General features: G+C 45.4%; 1 protein-coding gene and 1 long non-coding RNA gene across 2 annotated transcripts in view; one reads left to right on the forward strand and one right to left on the reverse strand.

The window, feature by feature from the left end:
* The window catches only part of SLCO2A1 (solute carrier organic anion transporter family member 2A1), an 89,451-nt gene that overhangs the window by 49,061 nt on the left and 17,551 nt on the right, over window positions 1-22,839 (forward strand). Inside the window, exons 4-6 of the mRNA XM_029938766.1 lie at window positions 688-850; window positions 20,439-20,666; window positions 21,509-21,607. Coding sequence (XP_029794626.1) covers window positions 688-850; window positions 20,439-20,666; window positions 21,509-21,607 — 490 coding nt within the window. The remainder of the gene's footprint in view (window positions 1-687; window positions 851-20,438; window positions 20,667-21,508; window positions 21,608-22,839) is intronic.
* Window positions 1,324-1,689, reverse strand: LOC115292260. The gene is made up of 3 exons (XR_003908884.1): window positions 1,670-1,689; window positions 1,433-1,501; window positions 1,324-1,335 (listed from the first exon to the last, which is right to left on the reverse strand). It is a non-coding gene; the product is annotated as an uncharacterized LOC115292260 (long non-coding RNA).

The following is a 22,839-nucleotide window of genomic DNA, read 5'->3' on the forward strand; positions in this document are numbered from 1 at the left end:
ACCAAGAATGTGGAGTTACTGATGTTTACAGCTGGGAAGGAACTCAGGAGGTGGTTTGGTCCTCTCCTTCATTGACAGAAGTGGAAGCAGCCCCAAGGAGGGCTTCTTAGACAGAACCCTGCTGCTCCAAGAGGCAGTAGACCAATCTACCTAAGACTGGGTGCTTTAAACTCGGGTAGTCCCAGCTGAAGCCACTCCTAACCTCATAACATGGGCAAGTGACCTAATATTCTGAGCTCTACTTTTGTCACAAAAAGAGAGTTGTTGCAGGATGAAGTGAGGTAGTACACGTTGCTTGGTGGTTATTCTGACTACTGAGCCAGAGTCCTTAGGGCATTTAGAGAGCATGTGCTGTTCCTAGAAGCCAGCCAGGACTGGAGGCTTTCTTAGACTTTGCCCTAAAAGGTTTGGTTCTAAAATGGTTGAAATTTGGGCTGTGAGCTTTGCATGGTCTCTAGATACTTCTCTTGGTCTGGTCCAGAAGGCTGAGGCTGCTAAGGGCTTCTGCCAACAGGGGAGAGCTGAAACAGTGCATGCTGGGCCTGCGGTGAGGGTCTCTGGGCAAGGCTGGCACTGGGTGACGTCTTGCCTCTCTGCTTTTCCTGGACCTGGTACAGTCAGGTCTTCCCTGTGGGTGGGTAGGGACAGAGTCTCAGGTCTCAATCAGCCCCTCTGCTCTCTCTGCAGATCAGCAACGCCATCCTCATTATCTTCGTCAGCTACTTTGGCAGCCGGGTGCACCGTCCACGACTGATTGGCATTGGGGGTCTCCTCCTAGCTTCGGGTGCCTTTGTCCTCACTCTCCCACACTTCCTCTCAGAGCCCTACCAGTACACCTTGACCAGCGTAGGTAAGTGGCCTCCAGATAAAGAAGGAGTGGGCATCTCACTAAAGTTGGTAGGGATGCTACTGGGACAGTGGATACCATTCTGGGCCATGCTGTCCCCTCCCACCAGAGAGTGTCCTTGGCTTTCATTGTTTTGTTTCTCCCCAAAGAACATCTGAAAGTGAAAACATATGGAATCATGTAGAACTCTGGAGCAGCCCTGGCGGGCTGGGGTCGGAGTGTGCAGCTGGTGGCTCACCTCCTCCTGTGATTCTCTGTAATTCTCTGTGTTTCATGCCAGGAATGACCCAGTGTGCACAAGCAGGGATGCTTGTGAGCAGTGCCTGTGATGGGCTTGGTGGAGGGTCAAGGCATTGACCATGATGAGATCTGTGGGTTTTCTGCATGTTTGATCATGTGTTTAATACTTCCTGACATTTGTACATTGGTCCATCACTCTTTAGGTCATAATACACTTACACTGTGATCTCATTGGTTCCCTTGGACACCTATGAAGGGGAGAGAAGAGGTCTAAGATGAGAACTTGGCACTCAAAGCTGTCCAGTAACTTTCCTAAGGGCACCAGTCAGTTAGGGAGAAACAGACCTGGGTCTCCCAATTCTTGGATAAGTGGCCTTTCTGTGACATGGAGTCTCTGGTCCTTAGTGATATGCCCTGTGGTAGGGAGAGAGGTATGAGGATCTTACACAAGTAATGAACAAGGAATTAACACCGAATTACCTGGTCAGAGTTCCCTTTTCTTAAAAAATTATTTTATATTTTAATATGAAAAAATAAAAACATAGCCAAATAAAATAGTGCAACACACACTTATATACTGACCATTAAAATTTATCTGTTTTCCTTCGGATACCTTTTTCTCTTTTAACAGCTTTACTGAGACAGTTCACGTACCATACAACTCACCCATGTAAAGTGTACAATGCAGGGGTGCCTGAGTGGTTCAGTTAAGCGTCTGACTTCAGCTTAGCTCATGATCTTGCAGTCCATGAGGTCAAGCCCCACATCAGGCTCTGTGCTGATAGCTCAGAGCCTGGAGCCTGCTTCAGATTCTGTGTCTTCTTCTCTCTCTGCCCCTCCCCTGCTCACACTTTGTCTCTGTCTCTCTCAAAAATAAATAGACATTAAAAAAATTAAAGTGTACAATGCAGCAATTTTGGCATATTATGTTATTTTAAAATTGTGGTAAAGTATATATAAAACATAAAAATTGCCATCCTAACTGATAGAAGTATACAATTCAGTGGCATTAATTACATTCACAATATTGTGCAACTATCACCACTATTTGCAAAATGTTTTTGTCAACCCCAAACAGACACTCCATACCCATTAAAATAACTCCATATTCCTCTCTTGCTCCAGCACCTGATTACCTCTAATCTGCTTTCTGTCTCTATGAATTGGCCCATTCTAGATATTTCATATCAGTGGAATCATACATACATACATATATACAATATGTGTCCTTTTGCACATGGCTTATTTCAATTTGCATCATGTTTTCAAAATGTATCCGCATTGTAATGTGTATCAAGAACTTCATTTCTTTGTGGCTGAATAATATGCCCTTGTATGGATGCAGCATGTTTTATGTATCCACTCACCTGCTGATAGACACCTGGATTGCCAGAGACCCCTTTTTAAAAAAGAAGTAAGACATTAACACCCTCTTGACTCCTCACTTCTTCCCCAGAGGTGGCACTCTCCTGTAGTTGGTGTGCTTCAGCCCATTGCTTATTTATATACTCTTCTTCCTTCTAGTGTTACGTCCTATTTCTTTAGTCTTATTTTTTTTCTTTTACTTGTTTAGAAGGCATACATTATTAGTTATCATTATGTTGAAACATTAAAAAAATTATTAGTGAGTAAGACTGACTTTGTGTTGGGGTGACATGCAGTTCTATAAATGTGAATACATTTATCGATTTGTGTAACCACCACAGTCAGGATACAGAACAGTTCCATCTCCAACACCTCCGTCATGCTATTCCTTTATGGTCACGCTCTCCCCAGCCTCTGCAACCATTAGCCCATTTCCATCACTGTAATTTGTGGCTTTTGAGAATATCCCAGAATGGAAATATACGGCATGTAACATCTTGAAACTAGATTTGTTCCTACACTATAGACCATTGAAACTCATTTACGTTGTTGGATGTATCAGTGGGGTGTGTGTGGGGGGGGGGGGTTCTTAAGTTGTGTAGCTTTACACTTAGATTTAGATCTACAATCCATTTGAGTTAATTTTTTATAAGATTTCTTTCCTTCTTGTTGCATATGGATGTTAAGTTGTTTTAGTATCATTTGTCAAAAAAGATTATCCATTCTCTTTTTTATGGCTGAATAGTATTCCATTGTATAGCTCTACCACAGTTTATCCATTCACCCATTAAAAGACATTTGAATTGTTTCCAGTTTGCACCAGTTACAGATAGAGCTGCTATAAATATATGCACATAGTTGTTTTTTTTTTGCAAATAGAAGTTTATAATGTTGAACATCTTTTCATATGCTTATTTGTCAGGCATGTATTCTCTTTGGGGAGGTGTCTATTCAAGCCTTCTGCCCATTTGGTAATTGGATTATTTGTTTTCTTATGGTTGAATTTGAGAGTTCTTTGTAAATTCTGGATACAAATTCTTTATTGAACATAAGATTTGCAAATATTGTCTCTCAGTCCTCAGCTTATCCTTTACATTCTTTTAACAGTGTCATTTGCAAAGCAAAAGTTTTTCATTTTGATGAAATACAATTTATAATTATTTTTCTTTAATGGATCTTGCTTTTGGTGCACATTTAAGAACACTTTGTCTAATCCCAGATCAGGAAGACTTTCTTGTGTGTGGGGGGGGGGCGCTGTTCTTAAGTTTACACTTAGATTTAGATCTATGATCCATTTGAGTTAGTTTTTAATAAGATTCCTTTCTTTCTTTTTGCATATGGATGTTAAATTGTTTTAGTATCACTTGTCAAAAAAGACTATCTTTTCTCCATTAAATATTTTTTGAACCACTATCAAAAATCAGTTGGAGGGCCTGGGTGGCTTAGTTGGTTAAGCCCTTTACTTTTGATCTCAGCTCAAATCTTGATCTTGGGTTGTGAGTTCAAGCCCCTGTTGGGCTTGGGCCAGGCATGAAGCCTACTTAAAAAAATCAATTGGTTGTATTTGTGTGGGTCTTTTTCTAGACTTTCTATTCTTTTCTATTAATCTGTGTGTCTTTCTTTCCCACTATCACACTGTCATGATTACTGCAGTTTTATAGTTTTTTTATTGGCTAACATTTTATTTATTTAAACTTTAATTAGTTACTATACACTGCAATATTGGTTCCAGAAGTAGAATTAAGTGATTCTTAACTTACACACAAACCCTACTGCTCATCACAAGTGCTTCCCTTAATAAACATCACCCATCTAGCCCATCTCCCATCCACCTCCCTCCATCAACCCTCCCTTTGTTCTTTATCATTAAGAGTCTCTTGTGGTCTGTTTCCCTATCTTTCTTTTTCCTCCCCTTCCCATATGTTCATCTGCTTTGTTTCTTAAATTCCACATATGAGCGAAATCATATGCTACTGGTCTTTCTCTGATTAACTTATTTTGTTTAGCATAATACATTCTAGTTCCATCCACATCATTGCAATCGGCAAGATTTTACTCTTTTTCATGGCTGGGTAATATTCCACCACATATATGGAATATTATTTGTAAATATTTAAAGTATTTAAAATATTTAAATATTATTTATAAATTTTTAAATATATATAGATATATTTAAAGATTTCATTCTTTTTCCCTTTTCTCTGGATCTGCACCACCACCTGTTGCTTCTTGTGCTGTTAAATTTAGCCATTCTGAGAAGCATGAGGTAGTATCTCATCATGGTTTTGATTTGTATTTCCCTGCTGATGAGTGATATTGAGCATCTTTTCATGTGTTTCTTAGTCATCTGGATGTCTTCTTTGGAAAAGTGTCTATTCAGGTCTTTTGCTATTCCTTTACTGGGTTTTTTTATGTTGAGTTTGATAAGTTCTTTATAGATTTTGGATACTAACCATTTATTAGATATGTCATTTTCAAATATCTTTTCCCATGCTATCAGTTGCCTCTGCGTTTTGTTGATTGTTTCCTTCACTGTGCAGAAGATTTTTATCTTGATGAAGTCCCAGTACTTCATGTTTTCTTTGTTTTCCTTGCCTCTGGTGACATGTCTAGTAAGAAGTTATGTGGCCAAGGTCAAAGAGATTTCTATTTGAGTTCTTCTCTAGGATTCTGATATAGCATTACTCTCAGGTGCTGGAAACATAACAAGCTTTTAAAACACACAAACAACAGAAACTTAGCCAAAATGACAAAATGGGGAATTCTTCCCAAAACATAGAAGACAACAGAGAAACCCTTGTTGCAGAGATCAAGGACCTAAAAACTTGCCAGACTGAAATAAAAAATGCTATAACTAAGATAGAGTACTGAATGGATACAGTGACCATGAGGATTGAAGAAGCAGAGGAGAGAATAGGTGATACAGAAGATAAAATTATGGAAAATAATGAAGCTAAAAAAGAGGAAAAGAAAATTATTAGATCATGAGGGGAGTCCTAGAGAACCTAGTGATTCCATGAAACAAAACACTACCTGTATTATAGAAGTCCAAGAAGAAGAAGAGTGGGGAAAGGGAGGAGAAGGTTTATTTGAACAAGTTCTAGTTGAGAACTTACCTAATCTGAAAAAGGAAACCAGCATTCAAGTCCAAGAGGTACAGAAAACTCTCCTCAAAATAAACAAAAACAGGTTAACATCACAACATATCATAGTGAAACTTGCAAAACACAAAGATAAAATTCTGAAAGCAGCTGAGGACAAAAGGTCCTTAACCTACACATAAGATTAGCAGGAGATCTGTCCACTGAAATTTGAAAGGCCAGAAAGGAGGGGCAGGAAGTATTCAATGTGCTGAATAGAAAAAAAAAATATGCAGCCAAAATTCTTTATCCAGCAAGGGTGTCATTCAGAATAAATAAAGAGTTCCCCAGACAAACAAAAACTAAAGGAGTTTGTAACCACTAAACCAGTCTTGTAAGAAATTTTAAGGAAGCTTTCCTGAGTGGAGAAAAAAAGAAGACCAAAGCAACAAAGACTACAAAGGACCAGAGAACATCACCAGAAACACCAATTCTACAAGTAACACAACGGCACCTAATTCATATCTTTCAGTAATCATTCTGAATGTAAATGGACTAAATGCTCCAATCAAAGACATAGGGTATCAGAATGGATAAAAAACCAAGATGCATCTACATGTTGCCTACATGAGACCCACTTTAAACCTAAAGACATCTACAGATTCAAAGTGAGGGGATGGAGAAACATCTATCATGCTCATGGACATCATAAGAAAGCTGCAGTAGCCATACTTAATCAACTAGACTTCAAAGCAAATACTGTAATAAGAGATGAAGAAGGGCATTATATCATAATTAAGGGACAATTTCATAGTTTTAAGACTAAAAATTGGTACTGTGATTCCTCCAACTTTATTCTTCATTTTTGAAATTGTTTTATCGATTCTTATTCCTTCCCATATGAATTTGTGAAAAATTTTTTATTATTTATTTTTGAAAGAGAAAGAGCATGAGCAGGGGAGGGTCAGAGAGAGAGGGAGACACAGAATCTGAGGACAGGTTTCAGGCTCTGAGCTAGCTGTCAGCACAGAGCCCAACATGGGGACTTGAACCCATGAACCATGATATTATGACCTGAGCTGAAGTCGGACGCTTAACTGACTGAGCCACCCAGGTGCCCCAGCCATATGAATTTTATAATCAGCTTGTGTATATCTAAAAAAAATCCTTCTGAAATTTTCATTTAAATTGCATGATATTCGTAGATCAATTTGGGGGAAATGGATATGTTTACTAAGTTTGCAAGTCCATGAGCACAGTATGCCTCCTCATTACCCTTTTATTTTTAACACTGACTTTTCATTTAACAAACCCTAAAGATAATGAATGTCTCTATTCTCCAATAAAACAAAGTAAGGTTGCTAGGATGTTTTACTTCTTTGTCTCCCTTCCATCTTCCATGTTTTTTTGGCTGGTATTTTAGTTCTGTATGTCTTTAACCCCCTCCCAGTGCACATTATTATTATAGTTGTTGTTACCTATAAATAAGTCAGTGCTTGTACACATTTACCCACAAGTTTACAGTTTCTTTGCTCACAGTTGCGTCCTGAATTTTTCCTACTCTTGTGGATTTAATTTCCTTTTTCCTGAAATATATTTAGTGTTCCTTTCAGGTAGGCCCATGAATGGGAAAATATCTGTATCAGAAAATGTCAGTTTTCTTGCATTTCTTGTTCTTGCATTGTAGTTTAGCTGCAAGCAGGATTTTAAATTCACAGTTATTTCTTCTCAGTGCTTTGAAGATACTTCAAAACCTCTGTCTTCTGGCTTCTGTTATTGGGACTTCTCTATCAATCTAGTTGTCATCCCTTTCTAGGAATTCCATTTTTGCTCTCTTCTTTGTGGTCTTCCATGTCTACATATGGTGTCTAAGCATAAGTAAATTTTTACTTGTCTATTTGGAAGATCAATGTGCTATTTCTTTTGAAGATTAAGGTTTTTCTTTGATTCTGAAAAATTCTCAGTCAAAAATCTTCCTGATATTGCATATCACATAGCCCTATTTTCTCCATTCCATATATATATATTTTTTAAATTTCTGTTCTCCTTATCTCTCATCTTTCATAGTTTCAAATGCTTTATTCATTTAAGCTGGTTCCTTTGTGATTTCCTCAGGTATGTCTTCCTGTTCACTTAGTCTCCCTCCAGCTCTCTTCATCTGATGTCCAAGTCTACACTATATATTTTAATGACTCTATATATTTTGCTAAGTTCCAGAAGTTATTATGATAGCTTTTCAAATTTATCTGCCAAATCTTCATGGTTTTTGATATTTCCTTATGATTTCTATTTTTATTTAGTTTTCTTCAATTATTTTAAACATATTCATGGTAGTCTTTTTCAGACTGCTCCACTAGCTGAATACTAATTTTGGGAATGATAATCCTCCCATTTTGGGGTTTATTTGCTTTTTGTCATGGTGGCTTATTTCCTATGTGTTCTGTCATGGGATCATTTCAGTGGGATTTTTTTCTCCTGTAGAAATTTTGTGTGTTCTGAGTTGGGAAATAGCCTCACAAAGTGGTTTTGCATTTGTATTCACTCAGCACACCAGGAACAACAGTGCTTTGGGGCTAATTTTATGATAATTTATTGGCTTGGGATAAACTTGCACTTCTTTTCAGGGATGTAAGAAAGGGCAGTGGCTTTGTAATGAGCAGCAATGAGAGGCCCAGTCCACAAATGCTCATCCTTGGCCCGCTGTATTGGAGTTGAAGATGTCTGAGGATAAATGAGCCCTCAGAAGATATGCCAAGGGACAACGGATTTCTATTTGCTTAAATACCAGGCTTTTTTCCCCCCATATGTGGAGGTCAGGTTCAAGAGGTGAATGAGAGAAGGGATTCCTTTATAGGTTGTGAGATCTGTGGTGAGAAGTGACAGGTGGCTGGATTGGAAAAAGAATGGAACAGGAATAGTAGCGTCTAGTGATGAAATGTCTGTTGGGTTCTGATCATGGGAGACTTAGATTTCTACATAAATCACCAGTGAACTAATCTTTTCTCATGAACACAGTGGGACCTTGTATCTATTTAAATGGACTATGTAGGGAGTGAATCCTTCAGGTAGGTCCAGGAGGGAGACAGACACAAATCTAGGGGTTCTACCATGCCCTTTCTCCTCCTCAGTCTAGACAAGGGGCTTGAGGCCAGCTCTGAATGAGAGTCAGGTGTTGCTGGCCACCTGCCCAGAGAGCCGTGTGCCAAGCCCACTCCAGATCCACTGTCCCTGCCCTTCCCCACCAGCATGAGGACTGGCTTAATGAAATCAACAAGGGAGCCTGAGGCGCTGGGGCCAAACTGATGGGAGGGCTTCCTGCCAGGCACCACACACCGTGGGTTGGTGGGTTGGCTCCCTGCAGCCTGGGCCACATACCAATGGCATTTCCTTCACACAGAGCAGCCATCACAGAGGGTGGTTAGAGACAGGCAGGCCTCTGGAAGCAGTCACTCTGCTCACTGTTAAGGCTGGTCCATTGGCGGGGGCTCAGCCCACCACGATCCTCCCTGCTTAGAGTTCACTCTGCCATTCCCTCCTTGACCTCAGTGCTCATGTCCAAACTCCAATGAGAAGGGACTGAAAGGCGTGGGGATAGGAACCACAGCTTGCCTCTCAGCCTGAAGGGAGGAATCACAGGCCAGGAGAGCAAACTTTTCCTTTGTCACTGCTCATTTTGTCTGTGTAAATGCTATCTGCAATGGTGAGGCCAGCAGTCTCCCTTATTTTGGCCGGGATCAGAGCAGCAGCTGGATGTGCTCCGTGCCGAGCCACCTTTGGGGCATCTTCCCAGTGCCAGGAGGTGGGATGAGGAGGGCTTTGGCTCAGGAGCCACATCCGTAGGCTCTGTCAGGGGCTGCATGCTGGGTACCACGAGGATGAGCTGTGCTAATATGTGCAAATGAAAATATTCAGAAAGTCTCACTTCATGGAAAAGTTTGAAATGCAACTCCTATTTCAAATGTATTCCGATGGGAACTTTAGTTTTGAATTATACAAGGGGATCAGGAACAAATGAATTTTATTAAGCACACCACCCTAAGTGGTGTTCTGGACTCAGGCAGTCCTCAGGACTTGAGACTCCCTCACAGCGCAGCCTCAGGCCCCCTCCTCCACAGCTCTGAGGCTCACTTCTTCCCTATATGAAATGGGCCCTCGCTCACAGGGCTGCAAGGACCGGGAACATGGATGCTCAGAATTTGGTGTATTATACTGGTTAAGCTAGGGTCCCAAATGAGGAAAGACCCTGCTGCCTCTGGTTAGCACAGTCTCACAGCTCATGGCTGACGGGCCTGGTGTCCTGGGGCTTCGAAGGCGGCTTCTCCCTGGTCCTCACTGTAGGTCTGTTGCTCTGGCTCAGAGCGGGGCTTGTCCCTCAACCTAGTCCCTGCTGCATCCTGCCTGTGTGAGTCCATAGGATTCCTCCTAGTTGAAGTTTAGGATGCTTTTCTGTTCTATTCTCAGACTCTCAGTTGGAACAGCTTGGTATTTTGGGGAGAGCACGGACTTCAAAATTCAAGTCCAGCTAAGCCATCTGCTTAGCAAGCTACTACTTTAACTATCTGAAACTCAGTTCTGTAAAACAGAACCCATAATACCTCCACTTCCAAGGTGTCCTGGGGGCAAAGTCAACACAAGACAGTAAAGGTAAAGTGTCTGGCCGGTGTTAGCTGTCCAGCACATTTTTCTTGGCCTGCCCTTGTGACATTTGAAATTTGTTACTCATAAGTAATGACCCCCAGACCTATTACGTCTTGATTGCTGATTTCGTCTCCTTGGAGCAAAGCTACTCCAGAAATGAACATGGGAAATGAAGAGAAACTATGTCTTTTAGGAAAAAAAATAAAGAGGGGCTGAACATTGTGGGAATCACGGAGACCTTTAACAACTAATTGCTAATTTTAAAAAGGCCAGGCAGACATTTATGAATGTTTAGATTTTCTAAATGTCAGAAGGGTCCGGAAATGTGCCCTGGCGCCTTTAGAGAAAAGACTGGCTACCCGGCCAAACCTCCAAGACCACTTCTGGAAGGCGCAGCAACATTTTGGTAGATGGGAAACAGGCCAACGTGACACCAATTCTCTCAGGAGATAAGAGAAGAGTCTTCGGAAACCAGCGTCTGGCAGGACGAGGTGTAACCTCTCAAGGCTCCCGAGCCAAGTCCAGAGGGAAGTGGGCCCCTACGCAGACAATGGATGCACACAGGCAGGGAGCTTCCTGTAAGATAAGAGATGGGGGTTGGACTGTATTTTTGGAGCAGTCAAGAAAAGAAAGGGAAAAGTCATTTTCTAGTCATTTATTCATAAAGGTGCCAGCCCCTCACCCAGGCTCATTCATCCCCGAGAAGGAGAGTGGGAAGGAAGTGTAAGGAGGGGAACCCCTGGCTCCTGAGTGATTGTCCCTTGCTCAGTGGATGACATGCAAGGCTTAGAATGAGCTCCCCAACCTCCAGAGCAGAACCCACTCTGATGATCAGTGGGAGCCACACAGCCCCCTTCTGCTGGGGGAACTGTTGATGGCACACAAGCTCAGCAGTGTTCAGTGGGGGAAGGCCCAGCTGTGGTGTGAGATGGATATGCTCAGAAGTGGAGTGGAGTGTTACTGTGTATAGGGGGAGGTGTTTTACATGTAGGTATTTTATATTTAGGTATTTCATGTGTAGGAAATTGAGTGATGGGGAGGTGTACTGGTGTGGAGGGGAGATGGATGTATTTGAGAATGGGGAGGGTGGGGGTGGGGCCGTATGCAAGGGAAGAAAGGTAGGGGAGGTGTTTGGAGGGGGTAGGGGGGCAGTGTGGACACGTGGGGGGTATATATGAGAGGGTGCATGTGAGAGGGTGTATGAAAATGTGTATGGCAGGGGTTAGTGGGGGTGTGGAGGTGGGAGGGGATGTAGGGGGAGGAGAAAGTGTGTGTGTGTGTGTGTGTGTGTGTGTGTGTGTGTGTGTTGGGGGTCATGAGTGAGTGGGCAGTTGGCGCAGAAGTTGTACAATCTGGCCGGTTGGATCTATTTAACCTGAAAAGGAAGAGAAAACAACAAGAGGGGGGAAAAGTCACAAAACACATGGGGGTTATTAAATCAACTGAGGAAAAAACAGCCCCAAACAGATGAGCACAACAAAAACTAATGAGATTTGATGTGGCACATTCTTTCATGCAGAGTGTAGGAAAGAATAGAAGCCAACGTGAAGAAGTGATAGAGAATGCTAGGCTGCAGTGTGGGACATTAGGGGAAGGGGCGAACTGGCCATCCCCATGGCAATACCACCATGGCCCCCCCAAAGGCCCAGGCAGTTGATAGGAGAGTAGTCGACTCTGTCAGGTTTTCTTTCTATCTGTTTTATGGGCAGGCCACAATCCACACACCGCCGCCTTGGCCACCCTGGAAACGAGACCCCCTGTTCTCCTGGATCTCAAGCTGAGGTCTGAGTAGGGACCTGAGCTTGCCTCCCCCTCCCCGTCAGGCCCTCAGGGCTTGTTTAGTCATTTCCCAGGCTCAGGAATGAGGCTGGGGTGGCAGCTGTTCTTGGGGCTGGGTGAGCTGTATCCTGCAAGTTGTATCCTGCATCCTGCTCCGGGGGAGAGTCACTTCTGCCGGATCCCTTAGGCACGGTGCGGGGCTTGCAGGGGTCTCCTTGGGAGAGTCAGCACGCGGGGTGGAAGGGACAGGCTGGTTACTATTCCAGGAAAACTGTTAGGCAGTGAGGGGTAGCCCCACAGAAAGAGTGCAGGCCCCTGTCCCACTAGGGAATATGGTTTGAAGAAACCATTGATCTCTCCTGCACGAGGCCTGGGACTCCCTGAGGATCCCTGGGGGACACAGGGAGGAACTTTCTGCTCTCCTTGCCACACCTGGTAGAGCAGAACTGCTGGCGGTGCCCAGCTTGAAATGGGAATCACCAGGCACATTCAGGCAGCATGCTACCCACCAGGAGGCAGGAAACCAGCAAGAGCAGTGTCTTTCTCTCAGGGACAAGAGGACTTTTCAGAGAACAGAGCTTGGATTGGCCACCATCAGAAAGCATGTGAGGCTCAGGTGTAAGCGGGGAGAACAGCAAAGAGAAGTCAGGACCAACATGATGGTGTTAGGAGGTGAGGCCTTTGAGATCACGAGGGTTGTGCCCTCACGGATGGGATCAGAGCCCCTTATAAGACATCAGAGAACTTCCTCACTCTCTTTCTGCCTTCTGAGGACATTGATGACGACAGGCTGCCACCAGAAGAGGCTTTCTTTGGAACATATCTGTGCTAGCTCCCTGATTGCAGACGTCCAGCTTCCAGAACTGTGAGAAATAAATACCTTGTTGACAAGCCACCCAGTCCATGATACTTTGGTAGAGCAGCCTAGACTGACTCTATTCGATTCCTTCTCTTTGGTTGAAGCCCCTCCTTACAACCTCGGACCTAATTTTGAGTTTTCAGGCTTTGGACTGTCTTGTTAACCATTCCTCCCAGCTTTGTGTCATTCACAAATTTGTCAGCTGTTCCTGCTTTCAGCCCAGCCCGTGACAACAGTGTTGAGTGGTGTGCATTTAGGACCCCCATCTTCCAGGTCCCATTGGCCCTGGGCACGCTTCGGGGCGGTTCTCCCCAGAGGACTCTCCAGCCACGTGTCGGCATCTTGTCTACCAGGATATCATGACAGGCTTTGTCAAAAGGCTTCCTCCAGTCAAGTAACACCATGTTACAACTTCCTGCTGGTCTGGGAGCCCCACTAACAAAGGAAATGAGGTTGGTTTGGCATGGCTGACTCCTGATGAACTCATGTTGGCTCAGCTAATCATTTTTTTTCTTCAAAGAGCTCCTCATCAGCCTACTGAATAAATCTGTGAATAATAAGTTCTGCTTCATTCCCAATTGGGGGGTGCATATTAAGTGCACATTTCTTCCAGAATTAAAATTAAATGGCTTTGAGCCACCATCCAGCTCACTGAGGTATGTCTTTCTTCCCTCCTGTCCACTAAGAAACAGTTTTGATGACAAGCCAAGCCGGGTGGTGCCTTCTTCCTTGGCCTGGTGGCAATTCCTGAGGGTGCAGGGGCAAAGATGAGGATGGGCAAAGCCCTTGGCTGTCACTGTAACATGCAGTGGACCTGCCCTTTCTTTTTCTTTTTTTTTTCCACTCTTTTTTTATATATATAGTTTATTACCAAGTTGGTTTCCATATAACACTCAGTGCTCTTCCCCACAAGTGCCCCTCTCTATGACCATCACCCCCTCCCCCTTCCCCCCTCTCTCTTCAGCCCTCAGTTTGTGCTCAGCATTCAAAAGTCTCTCATGATTTGCCTCACTCTCTCTCTTTCCCCCCCTTTCCCATTCCCATGGTCTCCTATTAGGTTTCTCCTGTTAGACCTATGAGTGCAAACATATGGTATCTGTCCTTCTCTGCCTGACTTATTTCGCTTAGCATGACTCCCTCTAGGACCTGCCCTTTCAATGCAGCTCATTGGTCACAAGGCCTCCTCAGTACAAGTAGGCATTTTCCCCAGGGCCCCTTTAGTGCCAGGGTGGCCGTGTGGGAAAGGGTGTCCAGCCTTCAGAACTAGTCTTGGGGGGTGCCTTGATGGCTCAGTCAGTTAATCGGCTGACTTCAGCTCAGGTCATAATCTCACAGTCCGTGGGTTTGAGCCCCGCATCAGGCTCTATGCTGACAGCTCAGAGCCTGGAACCTGCTTTGGATTCTGTGTCTCCCACTCTCTCTGCCCCTCCTTGCCTCAAGCTGTGTCTCTCTGTCTCAAAAATAAATAAACATTAAAAAAATTAAAAAGTAAAGAACTAGTCTTGAAAACTGAGTCTGAGAGCAGAGCATAGGAGCATTATCCTTCTCCCTCACACTTTTTTTTCCTTCACAGATATGAAGCCTTCCAAGCAGCTCCTTTATTATAGTCCATTCACTGCCCATGATCAGCACTAATCTTACTTGTCTCTAGTTTCTAGACCCAGTCCTCACGTTCTAGGAAACTTGGGCATTATTGCCTGTCCCCAGAGTTCTGCCATCTTCCTTCTTCTTTAAATTTCTCAAAGTTTCTGACCTCTTAGAGAGAAAATTGATTTTATGTGAGCCCTATGTACCAGATCATGATACACTCATTATTTTTAATCCTAATATGAACATTGCAAGGTAGGTATTATCATTATATCTGTTTTGAAGATGAAGACATTGAGGTTCTGAGAGGTCCCCCAACCAGTGAGCAGTAGAACCAAGATTTGAACTTAGTTTGTCTGGCTTCAAAATGTGAATTCCTTCCATTGCCCCATGATGTGACTCAGGCTGTCAACCCTAGCTCAGTTTCTGTTGATGCAGAAGAATATGTTCTCCTAGTTTCCCAAAATGAAACTCAGTCTAATGGAATAGACTACATATTATTACTACAGGGGCATTTACAGGTTAATAAGGCTTTGTGAACTCCACTGGGAATCTAATCACTTGTGATGTGTGAACAACCCATTCTGCAAACCACTTTGAGATCTCGAATTATGGATAGCATTTGGGACAGTCTGTTCCAGGCCTGATGGTGGGTGTTGCCAGAGTTTCAGGAAGAACTGTGGAGTAGCTGAATTTAGGAGGCTGGGGAAATAGGTCTTTCAGAGTGGAACATTCTGAATAAAGTTCCAGGAGTTTGCTGATAGCCTGAGAGCTCGCACCTTGGCCACGTTTCCAGAAAACTCTCCGGAAGCACCCTCCTACCTTTGCCTATTATTCTCTTATGAATTGCTTCTGAGAATTGGGTCTTGCTAACCTCCTCCTCACTTGACCCTACTCACCCACAAGCCATGTCATCTTCTGAGCAGGGAGGTAATGTGTAGCTTTCAAGGAATATGACTTGAAGGAGGACTCACTGCTGCTGTTCTGTTTCCCAGAAGAACTCTCTTCCCTCTACCAGAATGATGACAATGACTAGTCAAAGGAAAGTCCCATGTGCCATGGCCTTCCTGTGTTCCTTGACCCCTCTAGGCTTCTCTCTTGGACCCAGTTTCAGACCTTAATGTGCTTGGGATCCTGGCCTCTGGCTGGCCACACTTGGAACAACGTGTGTCCTTGAACAATAGAGTGGCTAGACTTTGGTCTGCCCAGATTTGCCCTGTCTCCATGGGTCCCATTCTGGGGGAAGTAGACCTTCTTTCCACAGTCCCCTATCTTTCCAAACCCACTGAGGGGTCCAGAAATTAGAACTGAAACTCTGCATTTATATTGCGGAATGAGTCAGAGGGTTGACTCACGTGCAGCTGGGGTTGTGCTGGGGTAGGGGAGAGGTCCCAGCCTGTTTCTAGTTAGCATTTCACAGCCCTGTGAAAACTGGCACAGCCGGACCTCTGGTGTCTTGTGGGAAAAGAATGTGCTCTGATGAGCTTGAGCCTTCCAGAAGTCTGCCTCAGGGAAGATGAGAAACAGACTGACATCCCTCTAGTGAGGACTTCACTCCCTCCCTTTCCCAGGGCCCTCCAAGATGGAGGAAAGCAACACTGGGTGGGCAGGCAGCCTCTGGAGTCTGCGGTGACTGGAATAGACAGGCATTTCTCTGACCCTACCACAGGATTTGACACGGTGGGAAGATCAGAGCTAGCAACACTGGAAGAGGAGGGTGATGTGCTTCCATAAGTCAATGGAGAGTAACTGGGTACAGGGCCTTTGCTGGAATGCTTGCAAAATGGAGAGAGGTTGCTCTCTCTCCTTCACATGGGCCTGAGCTCCTAAAGGAAGCTGGGAAATCGACTCCAGGGAGGAGAGGGGTGGAGTAAGGTGAAGAAAGCCGAGCTCGCCCTCCACCCCAGTAGTGACAAAGTCTTCTGATACAAGGTCTTTTCCTCCCCCTTCTTCCAGCACTTGGACTCCCCAACCCCTGTCCCCTAGATTTTTGAGAGAAGAGCCTAATAGTCTAAATTCTAGAAGACTCCCCTCTCACCAGAGCAAGCTGGCCACAGCCACCCACCACAGGAAGTCCCAGGCATGAGTTCTTGGGAAGCTCACACTGTGTCTGTCTCTGACATAAACACCTGTGCCCACATCAATCCAGGGAGCAGCAGGTCCTGCCCATGGCAGTGCCCTGTTCCTCCTGGCTCTGGATCTCACTGCCTGCCTCCAGGACAGCCAGCTGCTGCTTCCCTCAGGGCACTGCTTCCTGGTGAAGGAAGCCTTGCTCTCTGCAGGTGAATTTCGCATGAGTCACGGCCTGGGCCAGGGTGGATTTGGCCCCGTTCAGGGCTGGTGTAAGAGAAAGAGAGTTTGTTAAGAGATCTTGGATCGATCTGGAATGCAGAAGACCAAACAGGAACTCCGTAGATTTGGAGTTAGGACCAATTGATTATATTCTTTAAATACACATTTTTAATAAAGGTAGTTCCTGACATATAATCTGACACTTTAAAAGTTAATAATAAATGATCCCCAGAGCTTTTCACCTCCTGGACATTTAATTAGGTAAAATTTCATAAGGGTTTTTGTGGCACTGGCATAGCATGCAAGGTGCCGTGTGAAGGCTTAATAAGGCAGTCAACATTTTTATGATCTTTGATGACCATGAAATGTCCCACAAAAAAATAATTCTGCCAGCCAAACCAGCAATAGTGTTCTAATAAATATGAATATAATAAAATAACAAGAACAGAGAAATAAAGAACTAGAACTCTTTAAAAAAAACTTTATAGTGTTTATTATTTTTGAAAGAGAGACAGAGAGCAAGCAGGGGAGGGGCAGAAAGTGAAGGAGACACAGAATCAGAAGCAGCTTCAGGCTCTGAGCTGTCAGCACAGAGCGTGACATGGGGCTTAGACTCATGAACTGTGAGATCATGACCTGAGAGAAAGTTGGACGCTCAACTGACTGAGCCAGTCAGGTACCCCAAGAGCTAGAACTCTTGAAAGAAATACTTCTCCAGGCCTTCATTTGTCCTGCAGCTGCACTCCTACAGCCTGCCTGGCCTGTGTCTCACACACGCTTCTGGGCTGTGCGTCACCATCTGCACGCCCACAGAGCGGCCAGTATCCCCTGCCCCTCCTGGAATGCACAGCCTCACCTATTTTGCCACTGAAATATCTCTTTCCTGGGTCAATTCTGCTCCCTACACAGGGGCCTTACAAGCTGGTCTTAATCCTTCCAGTGTGTTTGTTGCACTACCTCCACTCATGATGTTCTGGAACTTTCCTTAGGGTACCATCCATGCCCCTTCCCAGTGAACAAGCCTTCCAGGAGTGGCCATGCCTGGGTATACTTGCACACTGACCACACTGAACTTCATTTCGTGCGGTGGAGCGTTTAACCCACGTCTCCAAGCCCAGCCACAGGCTGCTCCTCAGTTCTCACTGCCGGTCTTCCTCTTAGCTCAGTGCCATTTTCTCCAGGAATCTTTTCCCAAACCCTCTCCCAACAACACTGGGCATGATGCTTCTCCTACATGTCTCTGTTTTCTCCCAACTCATGTGGACCTGGGCTATATTATTATTAATTATGGATATATATATATAACAGCATTTACCATTCTAGCCATTTTTAAATGTACAGTTCAACGGCATTAAGTACATTTACACTATTGTACCACCATCAACACTATCCATCTCCAGAACTTTTCATCTTTCCCAACTGGAGCTGTCCCAGTTAAACTCAACTCCCCATTCCCCCTCACCCCCAGCCCCTGGTAACCACCATTGTACTTTCTGTCTTTCTGAATGTCTATTCTAGTTGCTTCATATAAGTGGAGTCATGCAATATTTGTACTTCCGTGTCTGGCTTATTTCAGTTAGCGTAATGTCTTCAGGGGTCTTCCACTGCGTATGCGGCGCCTGTCAGAATTCCCTTCCTTTTTAAGGCTCAGTGATTTTCCATTGTATGTATATATCACATTTTATTTATCCATTCATCCACTAATGGACACTTTGATTGTTGCTACATTTTGGCGATTGTGAATAACTCTGTTATGAAGGCTGGTATACTGTTAAAGTCCTGCTTTAAATTCTTTTTGAGTATATACCCAGAAATGTAAATGCTGAATCATATGGTAGTTGTATTATTTTTATTTTATTTATTTATTTGGAAAGAGACGACGGTCAAAGGAGAGACAGAGAGAGAGGAAGAGAGAGAATCCCAAGCAGCTGACACAGGGCTCGATCCCACAGACAGTGAATCATGACCTGAGCCGAAATCAAGAATTGGATGCCTAGCCAACTGAACTACCCAGGGACTCCTGGTAGTTGTATTTTTAAATTTTTTGAGGAACTGCTATACTTTTTCCATAGTGACTGCACCATTTTACATTCCTATCAGCAATGTACAAGGGCCCTAACTTTTTCCACATCTTTACCCAACACATGATGTTTTCTGTTTATATATGTATACACCCATATATATATACACATAATCTTTTATATATATACAGTCTCTTTTATATACATAAAATCTCAGGATGTACAACCATCCTAATGGGTGTGTAAGAATATCTCACTGTGTTTTGGTTGGACCAGGCATTGTCGTGGGTGCTTCTTCAGTGATCTGTGTGCCACAAAAGGCTGAAGGATTTTTAAGGGCAGTACCTATGCCTGTCTCAGTCACCTCCTTGTCCCCACCCCAGCAGAGTGCCTGCCCACAGTCACTATTGGTCAAATGACTGAACAACTGAAGACACATGAAATTTGGTCCAGGAGTCTCTTCAGGACTTAGCATCCAAGCCTTCTCCCTGTCTGGATGACCCTGACAAGAAGACATCTTGCCGTCCCTTGCTATTCCTGGGACAGGACTCCCTATTCGATGGGGGAGCCCTGTGGGCCAGTGGTTTTCAAATGTGTCCTATACAAACTCCAGTGTAAGGACAGGTGAGGGTGGGGCCAGGCTGGACAGAGCACACTGTGCCTGGGGGAAGAGAGAGGGCAATGAGGAGGGCAGGCCCTCCCCAGCGCCACCATCCAGCGGAGCCCTGCGCAGAGCATGATGGGCAGATCTGGTCCACGGCCTTCATGTTTCCTCTCTGTAGGGCTTTGAGGCCCACAAAGATCAGGGCTATGCCCTCTCTGGGAGCACCCCAAAGGGGAATTAGAGGGAATCATGTTAGTAGAGCAGGATTGGTGATGTCAGTGGTTGCCATTGGCCTGGACAAGGTGAGAAAAAAAGGGATCTTATGGAAGGGAGCCCTCGAGAATGCTCAAGGCCTTGGAGTGCTGACAGTGCTGATTGGTTGGTGTGGGCAGTCCAGCCTGACCAGGTCCCCACAGCCACAGGCAGCATGGTGACCATGGCACCCTGGGAGATTCTGGGACCCTCACAGAAGGGTCTAAGGTGCAACCTGGCTCCTGGCAATGCAGCCTCAGCTCCCCATTTGTAAGAGGAGAGATTGAACTAGAAGGTCTCAAAGTCTTTTCTGGCTTCCCAACTTGTAGGATTCTTGATTGCTGCCCATGTTTGGTAAGGACATTAAATGCCTTTGGCAATAGGCTCTCCAGTGTGACACAGTGCCAGGCTTATCCAGGAATCAGGCTCCAGGAGTCATGACACAGAAGGGATGCATCCCATGTGGGGGTGACAGTGTCTTCTGTGAGACAGAATGACCTTTGTCCTGCTAACAAGAGTCACACCCTGGGGGCCCCAAGCCTGAGGCTGAACATGAGCACTTCAGGCCAGCAATCCTGGGGTTTGGTCCTGGAACCCCCTTTTGCACCTGGGAGACCTTTCCTCCAGGAATGATGGTATTGGCCTCCATGCTCACCTCCCTGCCTGTTACCCAGAGAGGACAAAGAATGGATCCCCATGGGTGGAAAATTTCCTCTCCCACCTAGGAGGGCTGCTTACAGAACAGGAAGCCCACACTCCCTTTCTCTCACTGACAGTCCCTCCCAAAAGGCCTGGGAGAAAGACCAGCTTCAGAGGCCGGCTGGTGGAACCAGGAGACTGGGCCGGTGGGGACCGGCTTGCTCTTTCATTGCAGGGAACAGCAGCCACTTCCAGGCTGAGCTCTGTCAGAAGCACCAGCAGGACCTGCCCTCCAGCAAGTGCCACAGCACCACCCAGGACTCCCGGAAGGAGACCAGCAGCATGTGGGGTCTCATGGTGGTCGCCCAGCTGCTGGCAGGCATCGGGACAGTGCCCATTCAGCCATTCGGGATCTCCTACGTGGATGATTTCTCTGAACCCAACAACTCACCCCTGTACATCTGTGAGTCATCGGCTTGAGGAAGGCTGTGGGGAGGGGCCCAGTCCTGACGTGGCACTCGCTCAGACCCTGAGGGGCTGAATCAAGGTCTAACCCTCTTTGCTCCACAACACAGCAAATGAGTGCAGAGCTTTAGGGAGAAGATCTGGTTTGAATGCCAGCTCTGTTAATCTACCCAATGTGTGATCTTGCAGGCGGCTGGGCCCCAGGGCCCCAGGTTCCTCACCTAGAGAACAGGGCTAACAGTATCTGCACTGGGCGGCTGTGGGATTACATAAGTGACGTATGTAACTACTCAGCCACATGCTGGGCACAGGTAGACCTTTATCAGCTCCTTACACTATTATGGTCCAGTCCTCCAGGCACAGGCCAGGGTACACATGTCTTCCCAAAGCGCCCACTTACAGACAGTTTGGTTTCAAAGAAGCACAAGCAAAACCAATAACCGATGACCATCTGACTGCCCCATTCTTCCCTTAGAACAAGGCACATTGCGCATTCTCAGAGCCCACGTTCCATACCAGACAGAGCACACCCACTGGCTTGGTGGCACCACAGCTCCTGCCAGGGCCCCCAGCATTGCATTTGCAGGGAGCTTCACCCTCCAGCACCCCTGGCAGGGGAGGCTTTTTCCTCTGGGCAAGAGGACCTCTCTAGCAGCTGGCTGGAGGAGAAACATCTTTGGTTCTGCACATCTCAGGACCTTGAGGGATTCTGGTCTTATCTATGGAAAAGGCCTCAGTGCAGATGTGTTAGGGCTAGGGGACAGATGGGATGACCTCTCAGGAAGAACCTGAGTACCCTCTCCGTCTCCCTCAACCTCCTTTTTCTGCTCCCGTTTCCAGCCATTTTATTTGCCATCTCTGTGTTTGGACCGGCTTTTGGGTACCTGCTGGGCTCCGTCATGTTGCAGATCTTCGTGGATTATGGCAGAGTGGACCCAGGTGAGTGTGGGCAGGGATGCCCATTCCATCACCAGCTCCGCGAAGCGGCCTTTCCAAGCCCCAGTTGAGGAGACAATGAAGCTTTAACCCCAGATGCTCAGGGTTCCTGTTTCACTTGGAGCAGGGCCTCAGGTGTTGCTGCTTATCTTGGCGGTGGTACTAAAAATAGTTTTATGGGGGCACCTGGGTGGCTCAGTCGGTTAAGCATCTGACTTTGGCTCAGGTCATGATCTCACAGTTCATGGGTTTGAGTCCCTCATTGGTTCTGTGCTGACAGCTCAGAGCCTGGAGCCTGCTTCAGATTCTGTGTCTCCCTCTCTCTCTGCCCCTCCCCCACTAGTGCTCAGTCTCTCAAAAAATGATTTTGATTTTATGATTCTTTGATTCTAAGATGGCTTTTATTGTTAAAAAGAGATTGATAAGAGCTCTTGTGAGGGGAAAAACAGAAGCAGGTACATAAAATATACACATGGATTATGATTCACATCGAGAAGGGTACAACATGGTGTGTAACTCTGTGAGCACTGGTAGTAGGCAACTTGTGTCTAATGCTGGCTCTACCTCTCACTGGCTGAGTGCTCTTGAGCAAGTGTCTTTATCTTTCTGTGCCTCAGTTTTCTCATCTGTAAGATGGGGCTAGTGATAGTACAATAGAGTTGTTGTCAGCATTAGCACATGCCTGATACATACTAAGGGGCTCACAGGTGTGAGCCTTGTTCTTCATAAAATGGTATGGACTAAGTCACTGTGTATCTTAGAATGAGAAAATACAATTCATAGACAAGGGCACAAGCACTGAGTTAACCATTCACAGAGCCAGCCCCGTGATGAATCCTGCAAGGACTCCTGGCCTTTGTAAACTTGTCCCTTGGCACCCAGTCTCCCACAAGGCAGGGAGGGCCAGCGCTTTAACAGAGGAGCAGGCAAAGTGCTTTGGCAGCTCCAAGGCAGGAGACAGTGCTCCCTCCTGAGGCGGGCAGGGAGGGCTTCCCAGGCCACTGATGTCTGCATCGAGCCCCACCGATGAGTGGGGGTTCTGCACGTAATACTGGGAGGGAAGGCCTTCCAGATGGAGGAAAACTCATGGACAAAGCCAACAGGTGGGACATGTGTGGGGTATGGGGGTGACACGCAAAGTTCCCGCCAGTCAGAAGATGTGGCTAGAAGGCAGGTCTGAGCCAGACCCCCAAGAATAATACTCCCAACAGTTCCTGGCACACAGATCAGGGTCT

This window comes from Suricata suricatta, chromosome 5, assembly GCF_006229205.1.
Source record: "Suricata suricatta isolate VVHF042 chromosome 5, meerkat_22Aug2017_6uvM2_HiC, whole genome shotgun sequence".
In the NCBI taxonomy this organism is placed as follows: Eukaryota; Metazoa; Chordata; class Mammalia; order Carnivora; family Herpestidae; genus Suricata; species Suricata suricatta.